The sequence below is a fragment of the Ambystoma mexicanum genome, chromosome 12 (genome assembly GCF_040938575.1).
Source record: "Ambystoma mexicanum isolate Mex_15411 chromosome 12, UKY_AmexF1_1, whole genome shotgun sequence".
In the NCBI taxonomy this organism is placed as follows: domain Eukaryota; kingdom Metazoa; phylum Chordata; class Amphibia; order Caudata; family Ambystomatidae; genus Ambystoma; species Ambystoma mexicanum.
Genome location: NC_090936.1, coordinates 467,743,861 through 467,767,076, shown reverse-complemented (window position 1 = coordinate 467,767,076; position 23,216 = coordinate 467,743,861). Strand labels below are relative to the sequence as shown.

General features: G+C 45.5%; 1 protein-coding gene across 1 annotated transcript in view; it reads right to left on the bottom strand.

The window, feature by feature from the left end:
• Positions 1-2,643: 2,643 nt before the first annotated feature.
• Positions 2,644-23,216, bottom strand: part of LOC138513675 (V-type proton ATPase 116 kDa subunit a 4-like) — a 241,387-nt gene continuing 220,814 nt past the window's right edge. Inside the window, exon 21 of the mRNA XM_069628738.1 lies at positions 2,644-3,539. Coding sequence (XP_069484839.1) covers positions 3,446-3,539 — 94 coding nt within the window. The 3' untranslated portion in view covers positions 2,644-3,445. The remainder of the gene's footprint in view (positions 3,540-23,216) is intronic.

The window sequence follows — 23,216 nt, the reverse complement described above, 5'->3', positions numbered from 1 at the left end:
GGGCAGGGAAGGTTCGAGAACAGGCGGCGGTTAGGATGAGCGTTTGTCCCCCCTCCCCTTTATTAGGGCCTTGTAGGGTGTGAATTGCTGGGAGAAGAGGGTTGCTATTTGGGGTTGTTTGTTTTCCCCCGCAGCAGGGTTTTCTAGGTTTTTGGCAGGAGGTTATAAGGGCCTGGGGGCTGGTAGTTTTCGTGTGACAGGCTGGGGCATTAGTGGGGTAAGTTATGTTGTAAGGCTTTGTTGCTGATGTGACAGGTCAGCCTGGCAGCAGGTCATAGGAAGGAGGAGTTTGGTGTAGAGGGGGTTAGAGGGGGGATGAAGTGTTGGAGGCCGGGGGCATGGCCCCTTTGGATGGGGGGGGAGTGAAGCACAATGGGGGAATAGCGTAGGAAATGATGGGGGTGGTGCTGTTTGCACAAACGGGTTACCCTGCGGAACAGGTATTGAAGATGGAGGGGCATGGCCCCGGGGAGAAAGCGGGAAGCCTTGAGAAGATGGCAAGGAGACGGTAGGGGCCAAGGGATAGGTAGGGAGGACGTGGAGCTGATTTAATTATTTAATTGTTGGGGGAATTGAAAGTGTTTAGTTATTAATTTGTTTGGCAAGTTGCTAAAAACAGAATTGTTAGTCTGTAAGGCCAGGGGCCAGGTTAAGCGTTTATTTGTGAGCTTTGGCCTGTCACATTATTTTATTTGTGACCTTTTCCATTACAAGCGAGTCTGGGTGTTTTGTGCAGTAAGCCCAAATGGGTGGAATGGTTAAAAAAAGCAATCAATCCACACACCCCGGTGTGATGGATGAGAGGGCGTTCCACAGCCTTTGCTACTCACTACAACTAAGGCAATCCTTCTCCCCTTGTTTACTCTCACCCACCGCCCCCTGTATTCTTCCACAATCACAGGGTAACATCCAGCCCTATTATCACATTGTGAACTAATCGCTGCGTCACCGGACACGCGAGCCTTTGTCTGTATTTGAGGACCTCTCGCTTGCAGTCCCCACGGGTAGGAAATACTGTGTCTGTAGAGCCAACCACACTGCGTGAACATGATTTACAAGAAGAATTCAAACAGGGATCCAAGCAAATGCAAATGAGGTTTGGGGTTCTGGCAGACATCATGGAATTGAAGCGCTGGGAATCCCCTTCAAGAGCAAATCTACAAAAGTTAGTCAAATTAGGTAAAGGCAATACGCCTCCCTTTGCAAATGAGTGTACATAGCCAGATCCGGCTAAGGATGTGTTTAATTTGTGGTTAAATAACAGGTTAGAAGGTGGATTTTATGGATGAATTTTCAGAAGAAATAGCTAAAAGGTCCTTTGAATTTAGAATGGGCTCTGTGAGGAAACCATGAACTACTCCAGTAGATGCAAAGTTACTAAGAGTACCCAGGAGCATTTCAGAACCTAGTTTTATGATGCTGTGCCCACAGAAAACCACAAGACCTACCTCAACAGTATATGTTAGCTTTGGCACTATAAAACACTTTTTCATGCTGTCTGTGGTGCATCTCAATAAATATTTCAGCACTGACCTTTTTCAGGTTCTATGTGATACTACTGCATTTTAAAAACTGAACACAAAAAAGACTGGGTTTTTTGCCTTTTTTGTGTCGGCTTTAAAATGCGGCAATATGGGATGCTCCCTCCTCGCCAGGCCAAGGCAATCCCTTCCCTACCCCCACCCTCTCCTGTCGGTTAATATGTAAAACAGGGGGGGAGGGGTTCACCCGGCAGCATCCCCTTTCCCCACCCACCACCCACTTCTCAGCAAAACACACACCAAGTCTACACACATCCGAACACACAAACACGCAGACAAACAAAACACACACACACACTCACCTGTCAGCCCCTGCACGCACTCGTGTGCAACAGGGGCTGACAGTTTGATTTAGAATGACCGCGCTGGTCGTTCAAGTGAAAACTATGCTAGCTGTGCCCAAACAAACAAACAAGGCATTGTGCCTCATTACAAGTCTGCCGGTCCGGAATTAAGGGTGCTGGTAGCAACGTACCGGCACCCATTCCATACCTACAGACCACAACTGTGCCTGCTGGTGCCCGGCACGGTCTGACCTGCCGGCCGCACCAACCCCGGTAGGCACTGTTTTCACGGAAGCACCAGCACCGTTAGCAACAGTGCCGGTGCTTCCGTCTCCCCACTACCAAAGAGTCCTATGGGACGCAATGGGAATGGGGACGTGAGATCCCGGGCCGCCGGGACTTGTCGGGGACTCAGGCGTCAGAAACAGTGTTATGGGTTTAGCGTCAGTGGCACCAGCGGGTCTCTGCCAACCTCGTAATGAGGCCCAATGTCTCAACAGTTTGGGCTACCATTGCCTTCTTTTAAACGTAAGTAAATGCTGTGTGTGCCCAATGAAATGCAAGTGCCCATCAAGACCATATCTTTCTGCTTGTACGCAAAGGAAATCCTGCGCCTTGTCAACAACATATTCTGTAGTGCTCCTAAAGATTATCACGAGGCCTGACTCATAACTGACCAAGTTCTCGCAAATTTTGCTGCCACAGTGCAATGCAATATTTCCCCATTGCTCCATGCCACAGGTGTGATAGCGCACACACACACACACACACACACACAGACACACACACACAAAGACTGAAACAAACCAGAACATGTGTCGACTTGCCTTAATGCACTTTAAATATTTTCACAGGACATATTTGACTTCAGAAATATTACTGTTCATCAACATGTAGTGTGTGAATGCACCTCTGTGAGACAAACTTGACAGAACGTATCTGCTTTCACTCTAGGCCTTCACTGGAGTTAACAGATTTTTTCTTCAACATTTTTACATATGATGTAATTATTTTATGGAATATTTTTTCAGAATAAACACAATTGACTGACTGGAATTAATGTGCATGGATTCTGCAGGAGTGGGGATGGTCATTAGTTAATTGGGGGAAAAGTACCGGAGTGAGTCAGTCTACACTATCATGTTTAAATCTCAGTTGTCTGGTAGGTAGACAGTTAGATACTTGTCATGTAAATGTTAAATCATCAACATAATTGTTTGAATTTTCATTAAGCTATAAAAATGCATGATTCTAGCCCGATATGGCAACATTTCATATTTTCATTTTTGCTAACTTAACATTCTGCACAGTGAAATGTACACTTTTATTGCATAGCTCACCATGCTCCCGCCTTAGACTCTCCTATTGCACTCTAAAAATCATTCAATGAAATTAATGGATAACTTTCAATTCCTGATATTTTTATCTCCAAGTCCTAATAGTGAAGAAACCCTGTTTCCTGGAAATTGGGTCCGCCTCCTTCCCTTTAAGCCCACCTGCCCATAGCCCCAAGCAGGGATGATATGCAGGAGTCGATCAACCACATCACTGGATCTGTACATTTCAAATTACAGCATGACTTGAAGAGAACAGCATGTCAGCAGCGCGCCTGCCTTGGGTTTATTCATCTACAGTCCCATCCAGGATGGTTTGGAATGAGAAGGGCGAAAACTTGTAACCGGCCCCCGCATAAAACTTGTTCTGGAACTCAACCCTGTCGAGAAAAATCAGAGAAGAAAAGTTATGTGGCTGGTCCTCATTCCCCCTCTGCCCCCCCCACACGCAGGATCTGGTGTTAGTTCTGCAACACATAGGAGCATTTTTATTTGTATTGCTTGAACAAGATGGTACATGCTTCCACCAGAGTATTGTAGAGTTGGACAATAACACAGGGCAGGGAAACCTCTTTGAGGGTTTTTCAAAAAGGGACAAAGTTATCGATGATGGGGTTGATTATCCAGTCGAAGAGGGGGAAAAGCATTTGTGGAATATGGTTTGGGACACCACAAACTAACAACATAGATGGTATACACTGTATACAGATGCATATATGATATACATTGACCAACCATTATGACCATGATGTGCATTTCAGCACAATGCAGGTGGAGGTAGGTGCTAGGGGACAGTGATGACTCCTCATCAGGCTTCCTGTGTTCTTCCCTGAAGAAGGAAATATGAGCGGGCAGCTTTGAAACTTGGGAGAGAGAGCATGGTTTGGACTTCCGGGAGGGAGGTCCAGTGATAGGGCACAAGGAGGGTACAGAGTGGAGGTAGGAGTCAACTGGGGACAGTGGGGGAATAGCAGATTGAGTTAGGCGTGAGAGTGCACGGTGCACTGAGGAGAGCAAAAGGAGACAGTGTTAGCCAGGTTAGCGGTGGGGCACTCCAAAAATAGACTTGACTATCACACAGACAGAGAAAGAGCAAGTCACTTTGGACTCTGGCTGGGCTGGCCGAAGCAGACGTGTTTCCTTCAGCCTCTTCCCGTTTGCGAGTCACTCTCTCTTCTATCCTGGTGGTTTCCAGTGAAGACTTGGCAGAGATGAAGAATGTTAGAGAAACGCTAATGGTGATGTATTCCTGCTTTATTTTTATCTGTATTTTGCTGTGGTAATCTTTAATTGTGATAATAAAGAGACCTGAGACAGGTCTATTTCAAAATCTACATGAAGTGTGAATTCATTCTTGTGTTCCAAGAAAAAGCATATTGCCTTCCAGTCTTTTTGTTAGTGCAGAGAGGAATCCCTTAAGTAAAAAAAGGTAATGGGCCTCATTACGAGTCCGGGGGTAACCGCAGCGGTAAAACCGCCTGGTTACCGCCGGACTCGTATTACCATTCCGCCTCCGTGATTCCCGGAATTACCGGGGCATTACAACCCCGGTTTTCCGGGAATCACGGAGGCGGAATGGTGTTAATCCCCATTCCCATTGAGTCCTATTGGACTCAATGGGAATGGGGATCATGGAAACACCGGCAGCATCTCGTAATGCTGCCGGTGTTTCCTCGTCCGCCTGCAGGCGGGCGGTGTTAAACCCGCCAGGTCAGACCTGGCGGGAACATCACCTCCTGCCTGCAGGAGTCGGGATCAGGCGGTCCGGAAACAACGGTGGCGTTGGGTTTACCGCCACCGTTATTTCCGGACCGCCTGAGTTATAATGAGGCCCAATGACTGAGAAAACAGGAAGGCAAAACAGTGTGGTTAAGTGAAAGAGGCTAGTGTGGAGGTATCAAGAAGTGGTGTAATCTGATGTTGAAACATGTGCTCAGAAACAGAGATAATGATGTCAATTTAGTGGAGTGTGATCTGTTGCATTACAGGAAATCTGGTTGTGGAATGTACGGTGCAGTTGGGTCTTTTAGTAGGGATGTTATTTGTTGATGAAAGCTGTGGTGCGGCTAAAAGGAGACGTGAACTGAAGGTATAAAGTGAGGTCTAGTTGGAGAGGTTTTGATCTGGTGGGAAGGGTCATGATATTTGAAGGGATGTGGTCTGGGAAATTGTTGTAAGATGGTGAAGGAAGTATGGCCGGGTAATTGTTGTGGTAGTAGAGATATTAAGAAAGGAGATATTTTTTTTTATTTTTTTTTTATTTTATTGGTTTATACAAACCTTTAAAATGCATCCAGTTTGTCAGAACCCAATAGCCAATACAAAGCAAGGCAAGACAAAACAAAGCAAAACATAGGCATGAGATAAAGTTCCGTCCTTTTGACAGGGATCAAGCCTTTGGTACCAAAGGAGCCTTATCGGGGAGTGCCCAATGTGCTTCATCTGAAGGTTAAGCAAAGTTAAGCACTACCCTAAAGTCCTTGTGCTTCGGCATCAGATAACTCAAGGCTCCTTTCAATCTCATGCAGAAACAGGGTCAACACCCTTGTCAGTTTTGTATTGGAGCCCATAAACATCAAATGCCACCATTCTTCAGCAATCCTCAGTGAGTATTCATTTAACATTTGGCCAAGGTGTTTAGTTCTTAGGGATCTGTGGAAAGGGCAGAATAGGACAAGATGTTTAAGTGTTTCAATGCAGGCTTTACAAAACCTGCATACTGTGTCTGACTTGTCCTTTCCAGCCCAATTCTTTGTTCTTTCTTTTGTTCTAAACAGATTTAGGCGAAATCTCATAAAGGTGGCCCTCCTCCTGTTGTCTGGGAATAAGACCACATAATTTTGCAGTTTGTTAAGCGCTCTTGCTTCACTAGGGGCGTCTCTCATTGTTTTCGAAGACCTTCGGTCTGTGCTGGTTTGAATCCAGTCTAATTCCCAGATCTTTTTCTTTACCAAAAGCGGATTGTCCTGCAGCATTTTGGTGTTGGTCTCATACATGGTCAGGAGCTCTTCACATTTTTTAGACCATATGGCTAACAGACAGTCTGGGTTTGCGTTTCCAGGTTTGCTCAATATTTTATATTGTGGAGCGGCGTCTGGCAGCGTAACTTTCCTAAATAGAGCCAGGGCGTTCCACGCGATCCGAGCCTCAATGGATATCAAGCCTAGCTCATAACGTAAGCACACTGTTGAAGTGCTGTTTGGCAGATGTAAGGTTTTAACCCAGAAAATGTGTTCTAGGGTTGACCAGAGTTCCGCTGGACACCCAAAAGCATTTTTGGCTCCGTATATGAGAGCTGGGACAACCTTCTGCTGATAAAAGGTTATCACTGGCTTAAGCGAGAACTTCCCATATCTTTTGTTTAGGATCAGGGCTTGGGAAGCAAAGTTTCGGCATTTTGTTTTCGCAGTCTCCACCCAGGGGCTATCGTTTAAGTTTGTGTTAATTTGCATGCCGAGATATCTTGTGCTTTCCACCGTGGTCAATTTTTCTTTTCTTAGATGTCAACTAAATTTGTTGTTTTTCCGATGGCGGCCCATTTGCAGGTTTTGCAGCGTCAGAATTTCACTTTTTGTGTTATTGATATACAGACCGTTGTTTTCCACATAGCGTTCCACTGCATTCATTTTACGCTGAAGGCCGATTGGAGTGGTGTCTAGCAAGATTAAATCGTCAGCGTACAGCATCCAGCTCAGGGCAGAGCCATGTATTTTGGGGGAAAAGGATCGAGGCTCATCAATTGCGATGCTAATGTCCGAGAGAAACAGATTAAATATGATTGCCGCCAGAGGGCAGCCCTGTTTAACTCCACAAAAGGTGTTAATTTCCTCTGTAAGAGATCCTGGTTGGTCAAGGCGCACTCTGAAGGTAGTTGCAGTGTGGATTTCTTTAATGGCGGCTAATAAGCTCTCCGGACAGCCCCAGTTTGGTCATCTTGGTCCAAAGAAGTTCTCGGTCGAAGGAATCGAAAGCATGGGAAAAGTCTATGGGCCTCATTACAACTCAGGCGGTAAGGGGTTTACGGCAGCGTTAACAGCGCCGACCCTTACCGCCTGATTACGAGGTCCCCTAGCGCCATGGTGCTTTTAACACCTGCTTTTAGCAGGTGTTAAAATCCATGGCGCTAAGGGACCATGGAGTTAATTACGCCACCGTAATTTACGGTGGCGTAATTAACGCCTTCCCCACTCCCATTATGCCCTATGGGGCAAAAATGGGAATGGGGAAGGGTAAATGGGGATTGGGGACTTACCGCCCCGCCTAGGTCGGAATGGGGCGGTAAGTCCGCCAACCACCATGGCGTAAACGTAGTTTACGCCATGGTGGTAAAGTCACGGCCCAGGCGGTAACTTACCGCCTGGGTCGTAATGAGGCCCTATGAGGGCTAAGTAGACCTTTTTGCCAGATCTGATTGCTTCCATCTTTAGCAAATTTATTAGCAAAAGGTTTAGGCCGCAGCCAACCCCTTTTACAAAGCCCGTCTGTCGTACGTCAAAATGATTGCTATCTGCAATCCATTGTGACAGTTTCTGTTGAAGCATTGTTGCATACACTTTGCCTTATACGTCCAGGAGCGCTATTGGTCGGTAGTTTTTGGGCTCGAGGCGATTTCCTTTTTTGAAGATGGGGACTATTATTGCAGATTTCCAAGAGTTTGGAGTTTCACATCTTCTGCAGATTCGGGCGAATAGTTCTTCACAGAACTCTGCCCATTGCTCTGGACTTTGCTTTATAGTAAAGTTAGTGAGACCGTCCGGCCCTGGAGCCCTTGAGGCGCTAACATTCTTAATAATTTGAAGTAATTCAGCTTTGGGGAAAGTGAGGTCCCATTTTGTTAGATTTGATGTCATCGGGGACAACCATTTCCCTTTTTTGCTGTACAGATTTTCAAAATGTGAGGTCCACCCTGCTTCTGAAACCATGTTTGTCATCAGTGCACTTTAAGGAGCGCCTTCGTTGTTAATTAAGCTCCAAAATTCAGACGAGTTTTTGTTTCTCATCTTTTGCAGCATCAGTTCAGCATCGTTTTGGAGCATTAGAGCCTTATGAGATCGAATCCAGTTTTTGTAATTCTGTTTTGCAGCATGTTTTCCTTGCAAAAAAGTTGTGGGGTCTCTGAATTTTATGTGTCTGATAGTTGCGCGAAGTTCCCTCTTTCTCCTCATAACCTCTACGTCAAATTTGTGTTTGTTTGCAAATCCAGGGTTTCTCGATCCATGTTTTTTTTCCACAACCAGTTTGAGAAGGTGGACATATTCCACTCCAAGGTCAGTCTTGATAAATGTCTCTGAGATTTTGGCGACTTCGTCAGGGTGGAGTGAGAGCCTCACTCGGTTAGGCTCAACCAAGATCCGGTGATTCCAGCATTTGTCAGGTGGTTGTTTTGCGACTCGCAACGTTAGAATTATCATCTCCTGATTGCTTTGAGTCATCTGCTTTACTACAAAAGACAGAGTTGATTGTTGAATCTTTTCTGAGACGAAAAAGTAATCCAAGATAGATTTTTGTGCGAGTCGTCTCCATGTTGGCTCGGCAGGTATATCGCCGGCGGTGTTTCCGTTAAGCATTGCCAGGTCTCTGGCTTCCATTTCCACCATCCATTTCGCGGCCAAGTTATTCTGTGCATTAAGGACTTCGTTGTTTTTCCGTCTTATGTCCATGCAGTTGATGTTCAAGTCTCCGCATATAATTATGTTGTGTGACTCATGTTTAAGCATTAGGTCGTCAATTATTGATGAGACTTGATCTATAAACGGAATTGTGCCGGCCTGAATGTGGTTCCAATATAGATTCAATAGATGGAAATGAATCACATTGTCCGGTTTAGGCCCTGCCGAAACTATTGTTGTTACTTGAATAAATGGCAACAGATTTGAAGTGTTTATAATACGGCACCCAGAACTTTTTTTAACAAGTGTCAGCAGGCCTGCCGTGAGTCTTCCTCTGGTTTTTTTGGAGGCCGGATTAAATGCCACTTCATAGGTGTCCACGGTCGGACAATAGTTAGCCATGTTTCCTGAAGACAGACCACATCAAGCTCATCCGGCCAGGGATCTTCAAGGAGGTGGGAGAAGCCCCTGGTGTTCCAGGATCCAATCCTGAACTCCAGTTGCTCCTCTGCCACATGGCATTATCTTCTTGAGGATCTGCATAGGGCTTCCGCCAGCCAGGACCAGTCTTTTTGGTCAACACTTGAGTTTTTAAGGGTTTTTGAGTCACCACAACTTTGTTCAGTGGCACCAGTACCCTTGATAGTGATCTTGATGTTGTCGTCTTTTGAGAGTTTCCCTAAGTCATTCCCAGTGAGACTACAGGATGGTTGCATTTTCTTATTGTCGGGTCCAAGATGTAATTCACTCTCACTAAATATTTCTGAATTATGGTACGAAGTGATTTCGGAGTCTCTATTTGCAAAAGACAATTCTTGGTGCACGTTATCCGGTTTCGATTTATGTGTTTCTGGCATATGATCCGTTTTGGCGTTCTCAGACACTTCTGAGATGTCGTAGCCCATGGACATGAGTGCAGATGCAGCATCCGTGACAATGTTCAGGACGATTCTAGATCTAAAATGGAGGATGACTTTATCATTTTGATCCTCGTTCTTAAATTCTACGGTCTTGATGTCGTCGGAACGAATCGTTCTAAGAGATGGCACGTGCTGAAATAGGCATAGAACGTTTGTACGATTTAAGATGAGATTGTCGCCGTTTTCTATGCGTTCTAACCGGGCTTTGTGAAGTGATAGGCCTTTTTCGCTGCGTCCTTTGTCCATCCTGTTTGTTTGGCGCCATTCATTTAGGTCTAGGCCATGACCTAACTCCTTGGTCTCATGTCGGGCCGGTCTTGATCTAGTTTTGTTCTCTTTGTTAGGATCAGGCCCATCATAAGTTTTTCCTTTTGGGGTGCCATAATTTCTTAGGCCCTCTTCCAGATCTAGAGCCCTTTTCGTCATCACTTTAGAAGTTGGCTGCAAGTGCACAAGAGCTTTTCGTCTGTCCTCCAAAGTTTTAAAAGTAGGACTCACAGGGACGGCATTCTGCATCTCCTGTACAGTGGACATTTCAGGTAAAGTACATATTATTGAGGCTCCAATTGGTAGTTGGATGATTTCCAGATCATATTCATCGTTTGTTTTTTTTTGTGATTCAGGGGCAACTGCCTGGACTTCTACTCCCGTGTCAGTACCAAAGGCTTGATCCCCTGTCAAAAGGGCGGAACTTTATCTCATGCCTATGTTTTGCTTTGTTTTGTCTTGTCTTGCTTTGTATTGGCTATTGGGTTCTGACAAACTGGATGCATTTTAAAGGTTTGTATAAACCAATAAAATAAAAAAAAAATACAAAAAATAAAAAAAGAAAGGAGATATACAGGGGGATGCGACTGGAGTAGATCGGTGAAAATGTAAATAAATGTAATCTGTGGGATACAATGAAGTCTGTTGGTCGAAATAGATATCTGTTTGGAGAAGATGTGGTTTAATCAGAGAAATATGTGGACTACGAAGAGCAGGTTTATAGTCATAATGTCGAAAAAAAAATGTCGACAGACAAAAATGTCGAAAAAAAATGTCGAAAATAATAATGTCGACATCCTATACTTATAATGTAAAAAGTCATTTTTTCGAAAAAAAAAGTCGACATTTTTTTTTGTTGACATTATGACTATAAACCCTTAAAACTATCAACACCTCACCCAACACCCCCCTGCCACCCCCCCCACACCCCCCAACCACCCTTTCACCCCTCATACTCAACACATACCAATTATTTATTTATTTATTTATTCAATAAATAAATAACCTAAAAAAGGATCATTTACTATGGGGGGGGTCCCCCCCAACCCCCACTCACCCAACACCCCCCTGCCACCCCCCCCCACACCCCCTCAACCACCCCTCATACTCAACACATCATATATATATATATATTTATTTATTTATGCATACACTAAATTAAATTTAGAAAAAATATCGAAAAATGTCGACATTTTTGTTTGTCGACATTATTGTTTTTCGACATTAATTTGTCGACATTTTGACTGTCGACATTATTGATGTCGACATTATGACTGCACACCCGAAGAGCATGTGTTTTGCTTTTGTAAGCAGGGTGTTTTAGAAAGGTGCAGCCTGGAGGAAACGATCATCTTGTGAGATTCAGTGTACTATGGCAGTAGAGGGAGTGATATGGTGGGAGAATGTGTACACTAATATTCCAAAATAATTTGCAGTTAACTATATTTATGGTCTGGTATACTAAAACTTGCGTGGGGAGACAGTTGGAACTTTTGGATGTGGACTGGGGAGGGTTGGTTAATTGACTAGAGTACTGTTTCATGACTTAAAGCTTTCAAAAATCAGATTTCATTTGCAATGCTAATGAAAACATAAACTACCCCTGAGTCTGATTTTAAAAAGAGGTAAGTGACAAGAAATTAGCAAATTTAGTGTAATGAGCGAGAGTCAATGAAAGAGGCTAGGCAAAGTGAGAGTGGGATAAGAGAAGCTCTGTTAAGGTTCCCGAGATCAATGAAGCAAGATTTGCAATTTAGGAATGTATTGAACAAGATGTCATTGAAGTCTACTGTGAAATGATTTAGACTCCTATGAAGTGAAAGAAGTAAATGATATAGAAAGAGGGACACCGTTCATGTCTTTTCTTTGTGGGCCTAATTTTCTGTGCTTTTTCTGAGAGTTGGAATGGATGAAAAGATTGATGTGGCCTCTAAAGCAAGGAATGAATGCAGCATCATTGAGGTAAACACGTGGCAATCGGTTAGACTTGTATGATGCAAGGCATACATTAGATTTCAAAAATTGATTAGCAGACTTTGATCATTACAATGTTCTTGATTAGCAAACCAACCTATTTCATTAGCAATGTTGTACTAATATTGTTAATGTCACCAGATGTTATATATACTGTGAGGGTCTAGGAGTAAGAGACGAAAACAAAGGTGGCATGTTGATTGGCAAAGACTTGTATTAATAACATAAATGGTGGGGTTTTAGGAAATCCTAACTAGCCCTATCACTAAGAGGGGTTTTCCTGCCTCAACAAAACAAACTAATTAAACTGTCCGTGTCAGAATGTCCACAGTAAGGTTTGCCATCCTGTGTCCAAATCCTAACCTGTCCCTCACACCCCAGGCTAGCAACTTCACAAAACACAAGTTCCAAAAAGCTTCCAAAAAGCAAACTAAACGTTCCACAGGATGCAAGGGTTTCATTCCCTTTGCCCAGAGTTTTTCCAACTCTATTCAAGTCTCTTTTGTATCTCCAATAGAGAAGAATGATCTTTAACCTTTAGTTAGTAAGTCTGTTTCCCAGGTTCGGTTATGAGAAAGAATGGTCTGGATCTCTCTCCCAAGAGATTGTTCCCCGACCCTTTCAGGGCAAAGCTGGTTTTCAGGTTTTGCTTTGGGGAAGAATAGTGTGGTTCTTTTTCCCAAGATGATTCTGACGGTACCCAACCCCTTCTGAGCAGACCTGGCTCCCAGATTTGATGTTGAAGAGGAATAGACTGTTTCTCTCTCGTAAACTGTATTGATGGTCCCCAACCCTTTCTTAGTAGGCATAGTTTCCAGATAATATGATGAGGGGATTTAGTCTGATCCTCTCCCCCAAGCTTGGGTTCTGGTCTTCATCTGAATTGCTGTAGGTCCCAGACCCTCTCCTTAGTACTCCCCCCTTGTTCACTCTTCTGCCAAGTAGAGTACTCAACATTTTCATTTACACTGTTCTTTCTGTCTGACTTCACCCTCACCCACAGCCTTGCTTTACTCTCCTGCCAAGGTCTCTGAGTGTCAGTCGTATTCCTCTTGGTTATAATTTTGGGAGCGCTTCCTCAACATGGGTCCCTGAGCCTCTCCTTTTGTTCATTCACACTGTTCTTTATGTTTAACTTTCCTTGGTCCTACAGCCTTGGTTTACTCTCATGCCAAGGCCTATAAGAGACCATGGCAAAAGCAAAGTTTGTATTTCTCCTTGATATAGTTAGGGGTGTGCTACCCCACTATGGGTCCCAGAAGACCTTTACTTGCTCGTTTTTACTGTTCCCTTTCTTTAATTCCTCCTCACGCCACAGCCTTAGTTTACTCCCCTGCCAAGGGCTGTGGATACCACTGTAAAGTGTGTATCCCTTCTTAATTCTGTTCGCATTATGTCTTCCCAGGGTGGGTCCCAGACCACCTTCACTTGGTTTCTCGTCTCCAGGAAGTATTCCTTCTGTATATTGCTTTTCATTCCACTCTCTCTCTGGATCTCCTCAACCCTCGGATTGGACACCCTTTTACCAGCAGGATCTCGGCTGTCACACTCCAGTTGTTCGCGGGTCTCCCAGGAGCTGCGGTTGCTTCTGTGGTTCGCCTGGGCCTTCCCCAGTTCTCTGCCTATCTCTTCTGCTGTACAGCGATTTCACAAGCACACCACAGCCTTCTCTGGTCCTCTGAGTATCCGTTCTGCAGTTTGGCGGCTCCCTGGGCATCCCAGGCCCTTCTCCAGTCCTCTGATCGTCCGCTCTGCAGATTGGTGGCTCCCTGGGCTCACCTGAGCCTCCTCTGTGTCTCTCGCCAGCCAATGCCATTCAAGGAATGAAGACACTATCCTTTTCTTCTCACTCCTGCTTTGGATGGGAGCTGACCAATGACATTGCTCGAAAGATTAGAGTGTGTGAATTTGTTCTGGTCAGTAATCCTCATTAATCTTTGCCGCTTCCTCATCCCAGTGGTTTATACTTGGGATGCGTTACATAAGTGCACGGGGGCTTTAGGGAATGGGGATTTTGAGAGCTTTTGAGGGAAGGTGAGATGGTTAGAGGGATACCATGTTCTCCCAAGATGGTCAATACTCTCAACAGGGTCCTCCCTCTCCATGAGATCATCCCACTGGGTACCACCCCCATGGGGACTCTCAGCAGCCTCACCTCCCTGGCCTCATGAAAAGGGGCTTCCCCATCTAAAGTAGTGAGGGAATCTCAGGATTCGTCACAGTACCCAAAACATAAAATGAGCAGCAATACAACATTTTTGTGCACCTCTGAAGTGACACATTAGCGAGATGAGTGTCTGTAAAATGTAAATGTTAGCTGTATGAATGGGCACAAATAAATAAAGAGATATGATAAAAAGGCTCTGAAAACCGTTTTCAGTTCAAGGTTCCATGCAGCTGGGTGCAGTCAGTGTTGCACAGGACAATGTCCCGTATACTGTATGCTTGCCGAAAATTTTTGCTGTGTAAAAAGTTCAGTAGTTTCATGAAGCAAAAGGTTTGCAATGCTAAAGGAATATCATAGCTGGAGACTGAGTACGTAGTACGATTTTGAAGAAGGCAGGGTAATTGTCAAACTCAGGTGGACAAGATGGCCCTTGCCTGTCATTGGTATAGTTTCAGGGGAGTGTAGGGCCGGGAACAACCCTCAAGCCTGAGCCAGGTAGGCCAAGCTAGGCACTCTGGGCTGCTATATGGAGTGCTGATACTTTTTTTCCTTGTCATGGGAACCAGGCTTTGCACACTTCAAACTTCTTGTATAAAGAAATTTCACATATGTCTGCAATTGGAAATAACTATTTCCAGGACCTGGGGGTTGGCCAGGAGGTGGGCAGGTGAGTGGGCAGGGGGCATGCTGGGGGGATCCAGCGGTACAGGAGGGCCGAGATGAGGCACTCCAGTGGAGAATCTCCCTAGGGAACCCCTTCCAAGGACATGATGACGGTTGAGCAGCGGCACAGGGAGCCGGCATGAAATGAAATGTGTGTAATGCAATCATAATCGTAGAGGAAAGCAAGCTCTGGAGACTAACCACAGTATATGGTAGTGCAGTAAGTCTGTAGATGTAAAGACTGAATGGAACTATTGATCGCTACTTTGCCTAAACATCTCATTAGCTTTGTTTATTCATTATGTAAGAGACTAAGCAGAGTGAATGGTGTAGCAGGCAGATAACTCGGAAAACCTGGTGGAATATTGTAGTTTGCAGATATCTCACATTCAGGGTAGTTTGTATAAAGCAAAAGGGTAATAAGAAAGAATGTCAAGGAATATGGGATCAGCTCATGTGTTGAGCAACAGTTGCACAGTTATATTATATTAATTTTCCATCACAGTAGTTGGATGTGCGATTATGCACATTTCCAAAAGTGTTCATTCATGCTAGCCAATGTGATGTACTTTCCCCTACAAAATGAAATATACTAGACACAGCTTTATATAAACTAAGCTAACATTTACTGGAAATAAATGGAGACAATGCAGTGTTTTATAGTAGAAATATTGTATTTCTGCATTATATAAAAACTTACATTTCTACAAATGGAATAGCAGGACTGTCTTTTAGAAAAAATAAAGTTAACGCATACTGGTCTTTGCCAAACAGAAGCGGCTAGCTTAATGAATGTATCATCCTGATTATTCCTGGTTTGCAATAATTTGAAAACCACAAACTTTTCTTGGATAGCACTCTCACACAGGCCTCTGGCACTTGTGAGAGTAGAGGAGATGATTAGTGCTGCACTCTCTCTTCATTAGCCCCTTTGAACTTGCAGTGAAAAGAGAAGAGATTGGGGAGATCCCTGAGGCAAAGAGGAATGCATGGTGAGATATGTTTTCATTGAACAGGGTAATTTAAATCGCCTGTTGTGCTACACAAGTGTAAATTTAATGAGCAAACCTACACATTTACATAGCAAATTGCTATGCGACACAGCATATTTTATGCCTTGTGGTGTGTTTGAAGATAGGAATATTGGAATATGAAAACCCGCGGGAGAAAGGGCGCTGGTGTTTGCGTCCCGCAGTTTGGCCCAGGAGGGCCTCCATCCTGAAGCCATGCCCCCTCCACCACTTCAGCTGGATACCGGGACCCTCAGGGTGAAGCCCGCGGGAGAAAGGGAGCGGGTCTTTGTGTCCCGCAGTTTGGCCCAGGAGGGCCTCCATCCTGAAGCCACGCCCCCTCCACCACTTCAGCTGGATACTGGGACCCGCAGGGTGAAGCCCGCGGGAGAAAGGGCGCGGGTGTTTGCGTCCCGCAGTTTGGCCCAGAAGGACCTCCATCCTGAAGCCATGCCCCCTCCACCACTTCAGCTGGATACCGGGACCCGCAGGGTGAAGCCCGCGGGAGAAAGGGTGCGGGTGTTTGCGTCCCGCAGGGTGTTCGCGGACCCGTGGCGGTGTACTACCTGGACCTGTGAGGTGAGACTGAGGCATTTTACTGTGGGGAGGGCCAACAAAGCCTACAGCGTACTGTGTACTGAGGAGGGCCAAAACTCTATTACCCCTCTATCATCCCCCCTACAGGCGCTAAAGGTCCGGCTCAATCAGGTGTTGAAGACCCCCTTTTCTGCTCGGTTTTGTTCCTTAAAGCCCTAAACCCTTTTCTATTCTCTCTCTAATCAGGTCATATCATGGTGGGCCTTCCCAGGGATGCCGCCATTGGAGCCTCGGAAGGTGGAGACATTACCTCCCCTTTTTCCCCCTCTTTACCTTTCTAAATCCTCCCTTCTATCGAGTTTACAGGGCCTCTCGGCCCCACTGGCGAACCGGAAACCAATTTTGGGCAGAAGGCTGAGGGGTGGTTTGTCGAGCAAAGTACTGGAGGCCACACAGGCAAAGGGAGTCCACTTTGGGAGTCTCTGTGGGAAAGGAGATCCTGTCCAACTATCCTCGGCCACTGCTTGCATCAAAGAAGGAGTCTCCGCGGAGCCCTCGCTCAAGCCACCTTGCCCCTCCAGTCTGCAGGTGGTGCCCCTGCTATGGCCCTCTGGGACCTCCTGCGCTCTTGTTTCAATCCTTCTTCTTACAACCGAATTTACAAGCCCATTTCTGGATGACCTTGGGACCCTTGTCAACCTGCTAACCCCTGGAGGGGGTCTTGACTGTGTGGCTACAGCCGGACTCCTGGATACCTTGGCCAATGGCTGTGAGAGGATTTCAATAGGGTTTTCGAAACTAGTCGAAGGGAATGTGTCGCTTGCTCCATCTATGGCCCCACCTTTGTTCCCATCTTTGGCGCTGGCCCCACTCCATCAATCTTCTGGCCCAAACCATGAGGTTATAGTTCCACTGTTGCCACCATCTCGTCCTGAAGCTGAAGCCCACTCCGCCCCTTCCCTTGTGCCCATGTTTGTGGATCCTGAGGCCTCGGGTCTAGTCAGTGTGAGTGGGGAGAGAAGTCCAGCCCTCTGTCCAGATCCGGGAGTAAGCCCACGTCTGATTCTCCCTGCGGGTCAGCTCCTTCCTCCGTCTTAGCCCTCCTTTGTCCTCTAAATCCCCCCAAAAGGAGATCATTGTCCACCAGCCCAACCTTTCTCAGTTTCTGCAACCCTGCCTAGCTGTCCCTGGAACCTCCTGTTATCAGAGATGGGCGAGATCAAAAATCTCTTACTAGTGTTGATCAAGGGGATGCAGGGGACCAAGGGGGAGGAGGGTACGGGTAGGGAAGGAGAGGGCTCAGTAGGGTCTGGTCCATATTTTGACTTTGATAAAGGGATACATCCCTCGACCCCCTGTCCGTCCCTGGCTACCTCCGTGGTTAGGTCTCTCCAGTCCAGGAGGAGTCGATCAGAGCTAGTTCCTCCCCAATTGTCACCCAAAAGGAGGGAAACCATCGATCTTGTCTCAAGGGCTAAGCCCCCATTATTGCAGAACCCCGTGGGGAGAGCCCAGGGCAACTTGCGCTCAGTGGGGAGGAGGGTCAGTGCATCAATCCCCGGTCCGGGGAGGCCGTGGTTGGGGCTCTACACTCATGAAGGCTGTAGTAGTTCCATGGTCCTGCTTCATGGTGTCCCAAAACCCACTACTGGCATAAGAGAACCAAGGGACGCCCTGCGGAACAAATGTCTACACTGCTTGCGGGTTGTGGGGGAGTGCGAGTTTGTGTCCAGAAGCTCTTTGTTGGAGTGCACCAGACTGTCCAATCCTTCAGCCAAAACAGACATCGTCAAACTGGTTTTTGGGAACGCCCATCTAGCAAGGGTCGTATTGGAAAAATGTAATGGCCACCGGCAGATGGGGAAAAGTGGTTTCACGGTCAGCGCACCTCCTATACCTGCCCTTGTGTGCCCTGAAAGAGCCACCTCAGGTTTTAGTCCCCTTTCAGGGGCAAATCTAACCGCCTTGGGCCCAAGGCGCTATGGGAGATACCAGAGGGAAGGGATTGATGGTTCTTGATTATTGGCCATAAAATCTGTTCGGGGGCACTCATGGAGGGCTCGGTTCTCTACATGGGTGTGCTGTTGTTCTTCTTTTTGTTGTGTTTTTTTGCATTCATGTATTAGAATTGTTTTTTAGGATGCACTTTGATGGCCTTTTAGGCCGAATAAAGTTGTTTGACCGACTGAAAACCTGCATTGACCTTTTATCATTAAAAGAAGTGGGAATAAGGAAGACGCCCTTGAAGTACAAGGAAAGACTCATGTGACAGTGACTCTGCATTGAACTGTGTAAGATCAGCAATGCAACAGTGTGTGAAGTGTTGTCAAGTGTAAGAGGCTAGATTTGGAGGTGTCAGTGGTGGGAAGAAGAGAGACTGCACTGAAGTTTTTAAGCCTATTGAGTTGAGCAGTTAACAAAATGCCAGTGAAGCATAAGAGAGTAGTGATGTGGGTATAATCTGAAGATTTATCTAATTTAGACAATCTTCATGCTTACCTCCTACCAGTAGAGATGAGCATAAACCAGTTTCGTATAGAGTGGACAGTTTGTGTTAATCTGTTTTTTTTATATGTTGCAACACAATTTCTATGTCAGGTGTTTTTACGGGCTGCATTGCAAATTAACTTTTGACGGACAGGTTAAATTGCTAGCTGTTAAAAAGACAACCAACGTTGTAACCCCAGCTTTCACACTTGACCAAAATTTGATGACTCTGGGCAAACCATGTTATTGCTCTGTGCCATAGTTCCCATAGGTGGAAAGATTAGGAGTACCTATTAAGAGACTGAACATCAGAATTAACTACAACAAAAACCTGAATTATTTTGTTAATGTTGGAAGGTTCATACATTGACTCACCCGCTCTGCAATTTGCATTTCCCCAGTTATTCCATGCTTAGAATAGGCAGTATTTTGTGAGTGTAATTACAATTCAGTCATATTCATCACACCAAGAAAGATTAGTTCTTCTTTCTGTTTAAACCTAGCAAAGAGACCATTTGAGAGGACCAGCACTGACATCCTGCATCAAAGAATGTATTCCATCGGCATAGCCAGAATTATATAACTAGACAACGAGCTCTGGACATGTCACATGTAGATGGCTACTCCTATGATTGGGCATTAATAGCACTTCACAACTGGGTTGAAATATGAGTAGACATTACAAGCACTCCTCAACCCTCATACACCCTGTCCCACTCCCTCTATCACACCTACTTCATCAAGCTCCTTTCTCCCCTACCCCCACCTTTGCTTCCACTGGTCCCTATATCTCCATCCCCTTCTACATTATTCCCGTATCACATCTTCTCTTGCCACGATCTTCTGTGCTTCAGTTCTCCTGATTGCAGCTATGGCAAGTCTGTAGTTCCCTGCTTGATATCAGTGCACAGATGTATCAGTGTTCCATCATATTTTGCTGCTCTGCCACCCCGCTCCCCCCCAACTGCAATTCACCATGACAGGTCAGCTACAAAAGGCTGGTAAATAGAGTTTGAGTAAAGTCTAGTCTAGATGTTGCCTTGGATACCAAGAGAGAGTTGGCCATTGAGTTAAGTACACTTGCATACACCAAGAGGATGTACTGTGGAGTTAGTAGTTAGTACATGTTAAAAAAAAACAAGTACACGCAGTGAAGATGATATGTCTACATAGATTCCTCTATCCTTTTCAGATGTTCCCGATCCAAATGGCAAAACGTTTCTTTGAGGTGGTTAAAAGGGCAATTTCGCAGTTCTTGTGGCAGGGGAAGAAGGCCAGGGTAGCCAATGAGACCTTGAAACTACCTAAAGATAAGGGCGTGATGGGCCTTAGGAACTATTATGAGGTGGCCCAGTTAAGAATCCTGATCCCCCATCTGAGAGGACAAAAAGAACCCCAATGGATTTATCTAGAAACCTAATTTAACTAACTACATAGCCCCTGCCACTGTTTCCGAATGGCTATGGTCACAAGGAATAAATTACTAAGGAGGCTGAGGAAACATCCGATTCTAGGGACCAAATGGGACATATGGAGGGAAAGGAACGGCATGCGTGGGATTACTTCGTGGCCGTCCCCTATGAGTTACATCTGGGCACAAGGGATTAGAGAGGACATCCTTAATCTTGAAAGATTCCAGACCTGGTATGCAGCTGGGTTGGAGAGGGTGGGCCACCTCTGGAGGGATGGGACGTTTGTGACAATTACAGAATTGGAGGAGGCACTGGGGTTGGGCTTCCTTCCGGTCTTTTCCTTCCTGCAACTCAAGGGTATTTTCATGAGGGATAAATGGAGAGAGGCGATACGGAGCGACCTTACTCCATTTGAAAAACTGTTAAATACCAGAAGCGAGACGAAAGGCCTGATCTCTGCCATGTATAGAGAATTAATTGATGCTGGGAAGGGATCAACCTTACATCTGAAGGGTAGATGGAGGAGAGACTTTGGGATGAAATTGATCCTTACATGTGGGGGAAAATGTGTAAAGCCGCTTCTCAGGTCTCGATAGCCAGTCAGTATAAGCTTCATGCCATTAAACTGTTGCATAGATGGCAATATGATCCATACAGACTGTCACAGATGTTTCATTCAACAAGCCCGCTGTGCTGGCGTGAATGCTGGGGAGAGTGCAAATTACTGGCACATGTGGTGGGGATCTACCCATGTCAGAATCTTCTGGGATGAGGTCCTAGGGTGAATCAGAGACCTTGACGTGATCCAACGAGTTGCTGACTCCCTCTTTATATTCTTTGGGCTTGAGAGGTGCGACGATCAATGCAAGAGGATCACGGGGCAGTACGCCCCGCTGTTGTTGGCTGCATGGGCTGCCCTAGTAATGAGGTGGAAAGCAAATCAGGTACCAGGGAAAAATGAATGGATAAATGTGGCAACCAATATTTGTGTAATGGAGAAAATCGCTGCAGCCCTTCATGGCAAATCCATGCAATACGAACTCAAATGGGGAGACTTTGTGAATAGATGCATGCCTGGGACCCGATAACTTTTATACTGAGGGAAAAGGCGACCCGGCCTTACTTACCCATTGAAAATAAGAAAGTTGTCTCGCCCGAGGAGACCAATGTGAATGTATACATTTGACTGCAATGAGGCGACCATACCCACTGTTGATTGATATTCAAGTGCATGACACATAAATCACGTTTAAGAGATATGTTTAAAACATCCGGAAGCTAGAGGAAACATTGTTCCAAAGGGGGGTGGGGGAAGGAGGGGAAAAATGTTGTTCCAAAATTGGTAAACAGGGGTAGTTAGGGGGGAATGACACAATTGGATGTAATTGATGTTCCTAACGATGTACCTGTATTTTTCACGAGCTATTTTGGAAACTTTAATAAAAACAAATTTCAAAGAAAAAAAGCAAGTCTCGCAGACTGGCTTGTCTATGTGACAAAGTCTAGTTGGTGTCTCAAGATTATAGGCACATTGCAGAATAGTTTAATATAAGAAAGCGGTGGGGGGTACTGAACTGAAGGCATCCTGCTGATGGTAACACTGCAGGCACATGGACCCCCATTGAGGAGATAGATATTGGGTTTATTAATGTTTATTAAACCTTGAAGGTTTTTAAAATAAATGTAAACCGAATCACAAAATCATAATCAAAAAAGATATTGGGTTTGTTATAGATTAGAAGCCGCCATAGGATGCTGTTGTTTTTGTTTACATTTGAAGTGGGCAGAAGAGAATGAGCTAAGCAAAACAATATCCAAGACAATGAAGAGCACAGTGTGCTCACTCTGTAGGAGAGATTTACAAAGCACCTTGCATCAGTTAAGGCCAGCTCGGGTGGTTTTATGTTGCTGGTCAAGGCTAGGCAACTACAACATACTTCCAGAATGTTGGATGAGTCTAATGCATCTCTTGAAGGCTGACATGTTATATGTTTTATTTTTATTTGTTATTAGACTTGTTGTTCAGCGTAGGACCTACCCACAGGGTCTTGGAGCGTCTTACAAGGTTCATAGATGAAAAAGGTGGGGGGTGAAACAGAAAATGCAACATGTTTACAGGATAGGATCGAAAGGTTAGGATGGACAAGTGGCAGCAGGGGAGATGGATGGACGGAAGCCGTTTCTAAAGCTGTTAATGGAGGGTGCAGTGTGGATGTGAAGAGGTATGATGGTCAATGCGCTGGGTGCCCAGTGAGTAAATGGTTGCTTTTGTGTGCATGTTAGTTTGCAGCGTGGCATGTGTAGTAGATGTGGGCTTGCTTGTGTGGTGTTTGTGTGGGTGATGGGTGAGTTTGTTGTGAAGGTAAGATGGGGCTTTGTGGTGGATAGCTTTCAAAACCATGCAGAGTCCTTTGAAGCAATTCTTTGGGGTAGCTCCACCATTCCACTTCACCCCAGCTCCACTGGGCGAGAGCTGGGGTGATGTGTGAATGTTTTGGTAGGTGGAGGGTGAGTCTGACTGCTATGTTTTGTATCGCCTGCAGGGAGGCAAGGCTACTGTTGGGGAGACTAGTGAGGAGAGCATTGCCATAGTCCAGCTTGAAGAGAACCAGTGCTTGGACTGGGGTGCGGACGTCATCAGGAGGAAGGCTGTGTGTGATCTATCATAGGCTGTGTACTTGTAGATTGCATGTTTTGGTGACATCAGTTATGTGATGTGTGATGGAAGGGTGGGTTGATGGTGAATACAAGGTATTTGACATGAGTGGAGAGGGATATGTGTGAGTTGTCCATGGCGAGTTCTTTGATCCCGGGGGTGAGTTTGGGTTTGTGTCTGCGGGGCAGACAGATGAAGAGGTATTCCATATTGGAAGAGTTGAGCTTGAGGAAGTGGGTGGCCATCCAGGTGTTGATGGTGGAGAGACAGCATTTGAGAATGTGGAGCTTCGAGGGGGACGAGATTTAGAAGTATATTTGTGCATCATCTGCGTATTGGTGGAAATTGATGTGTT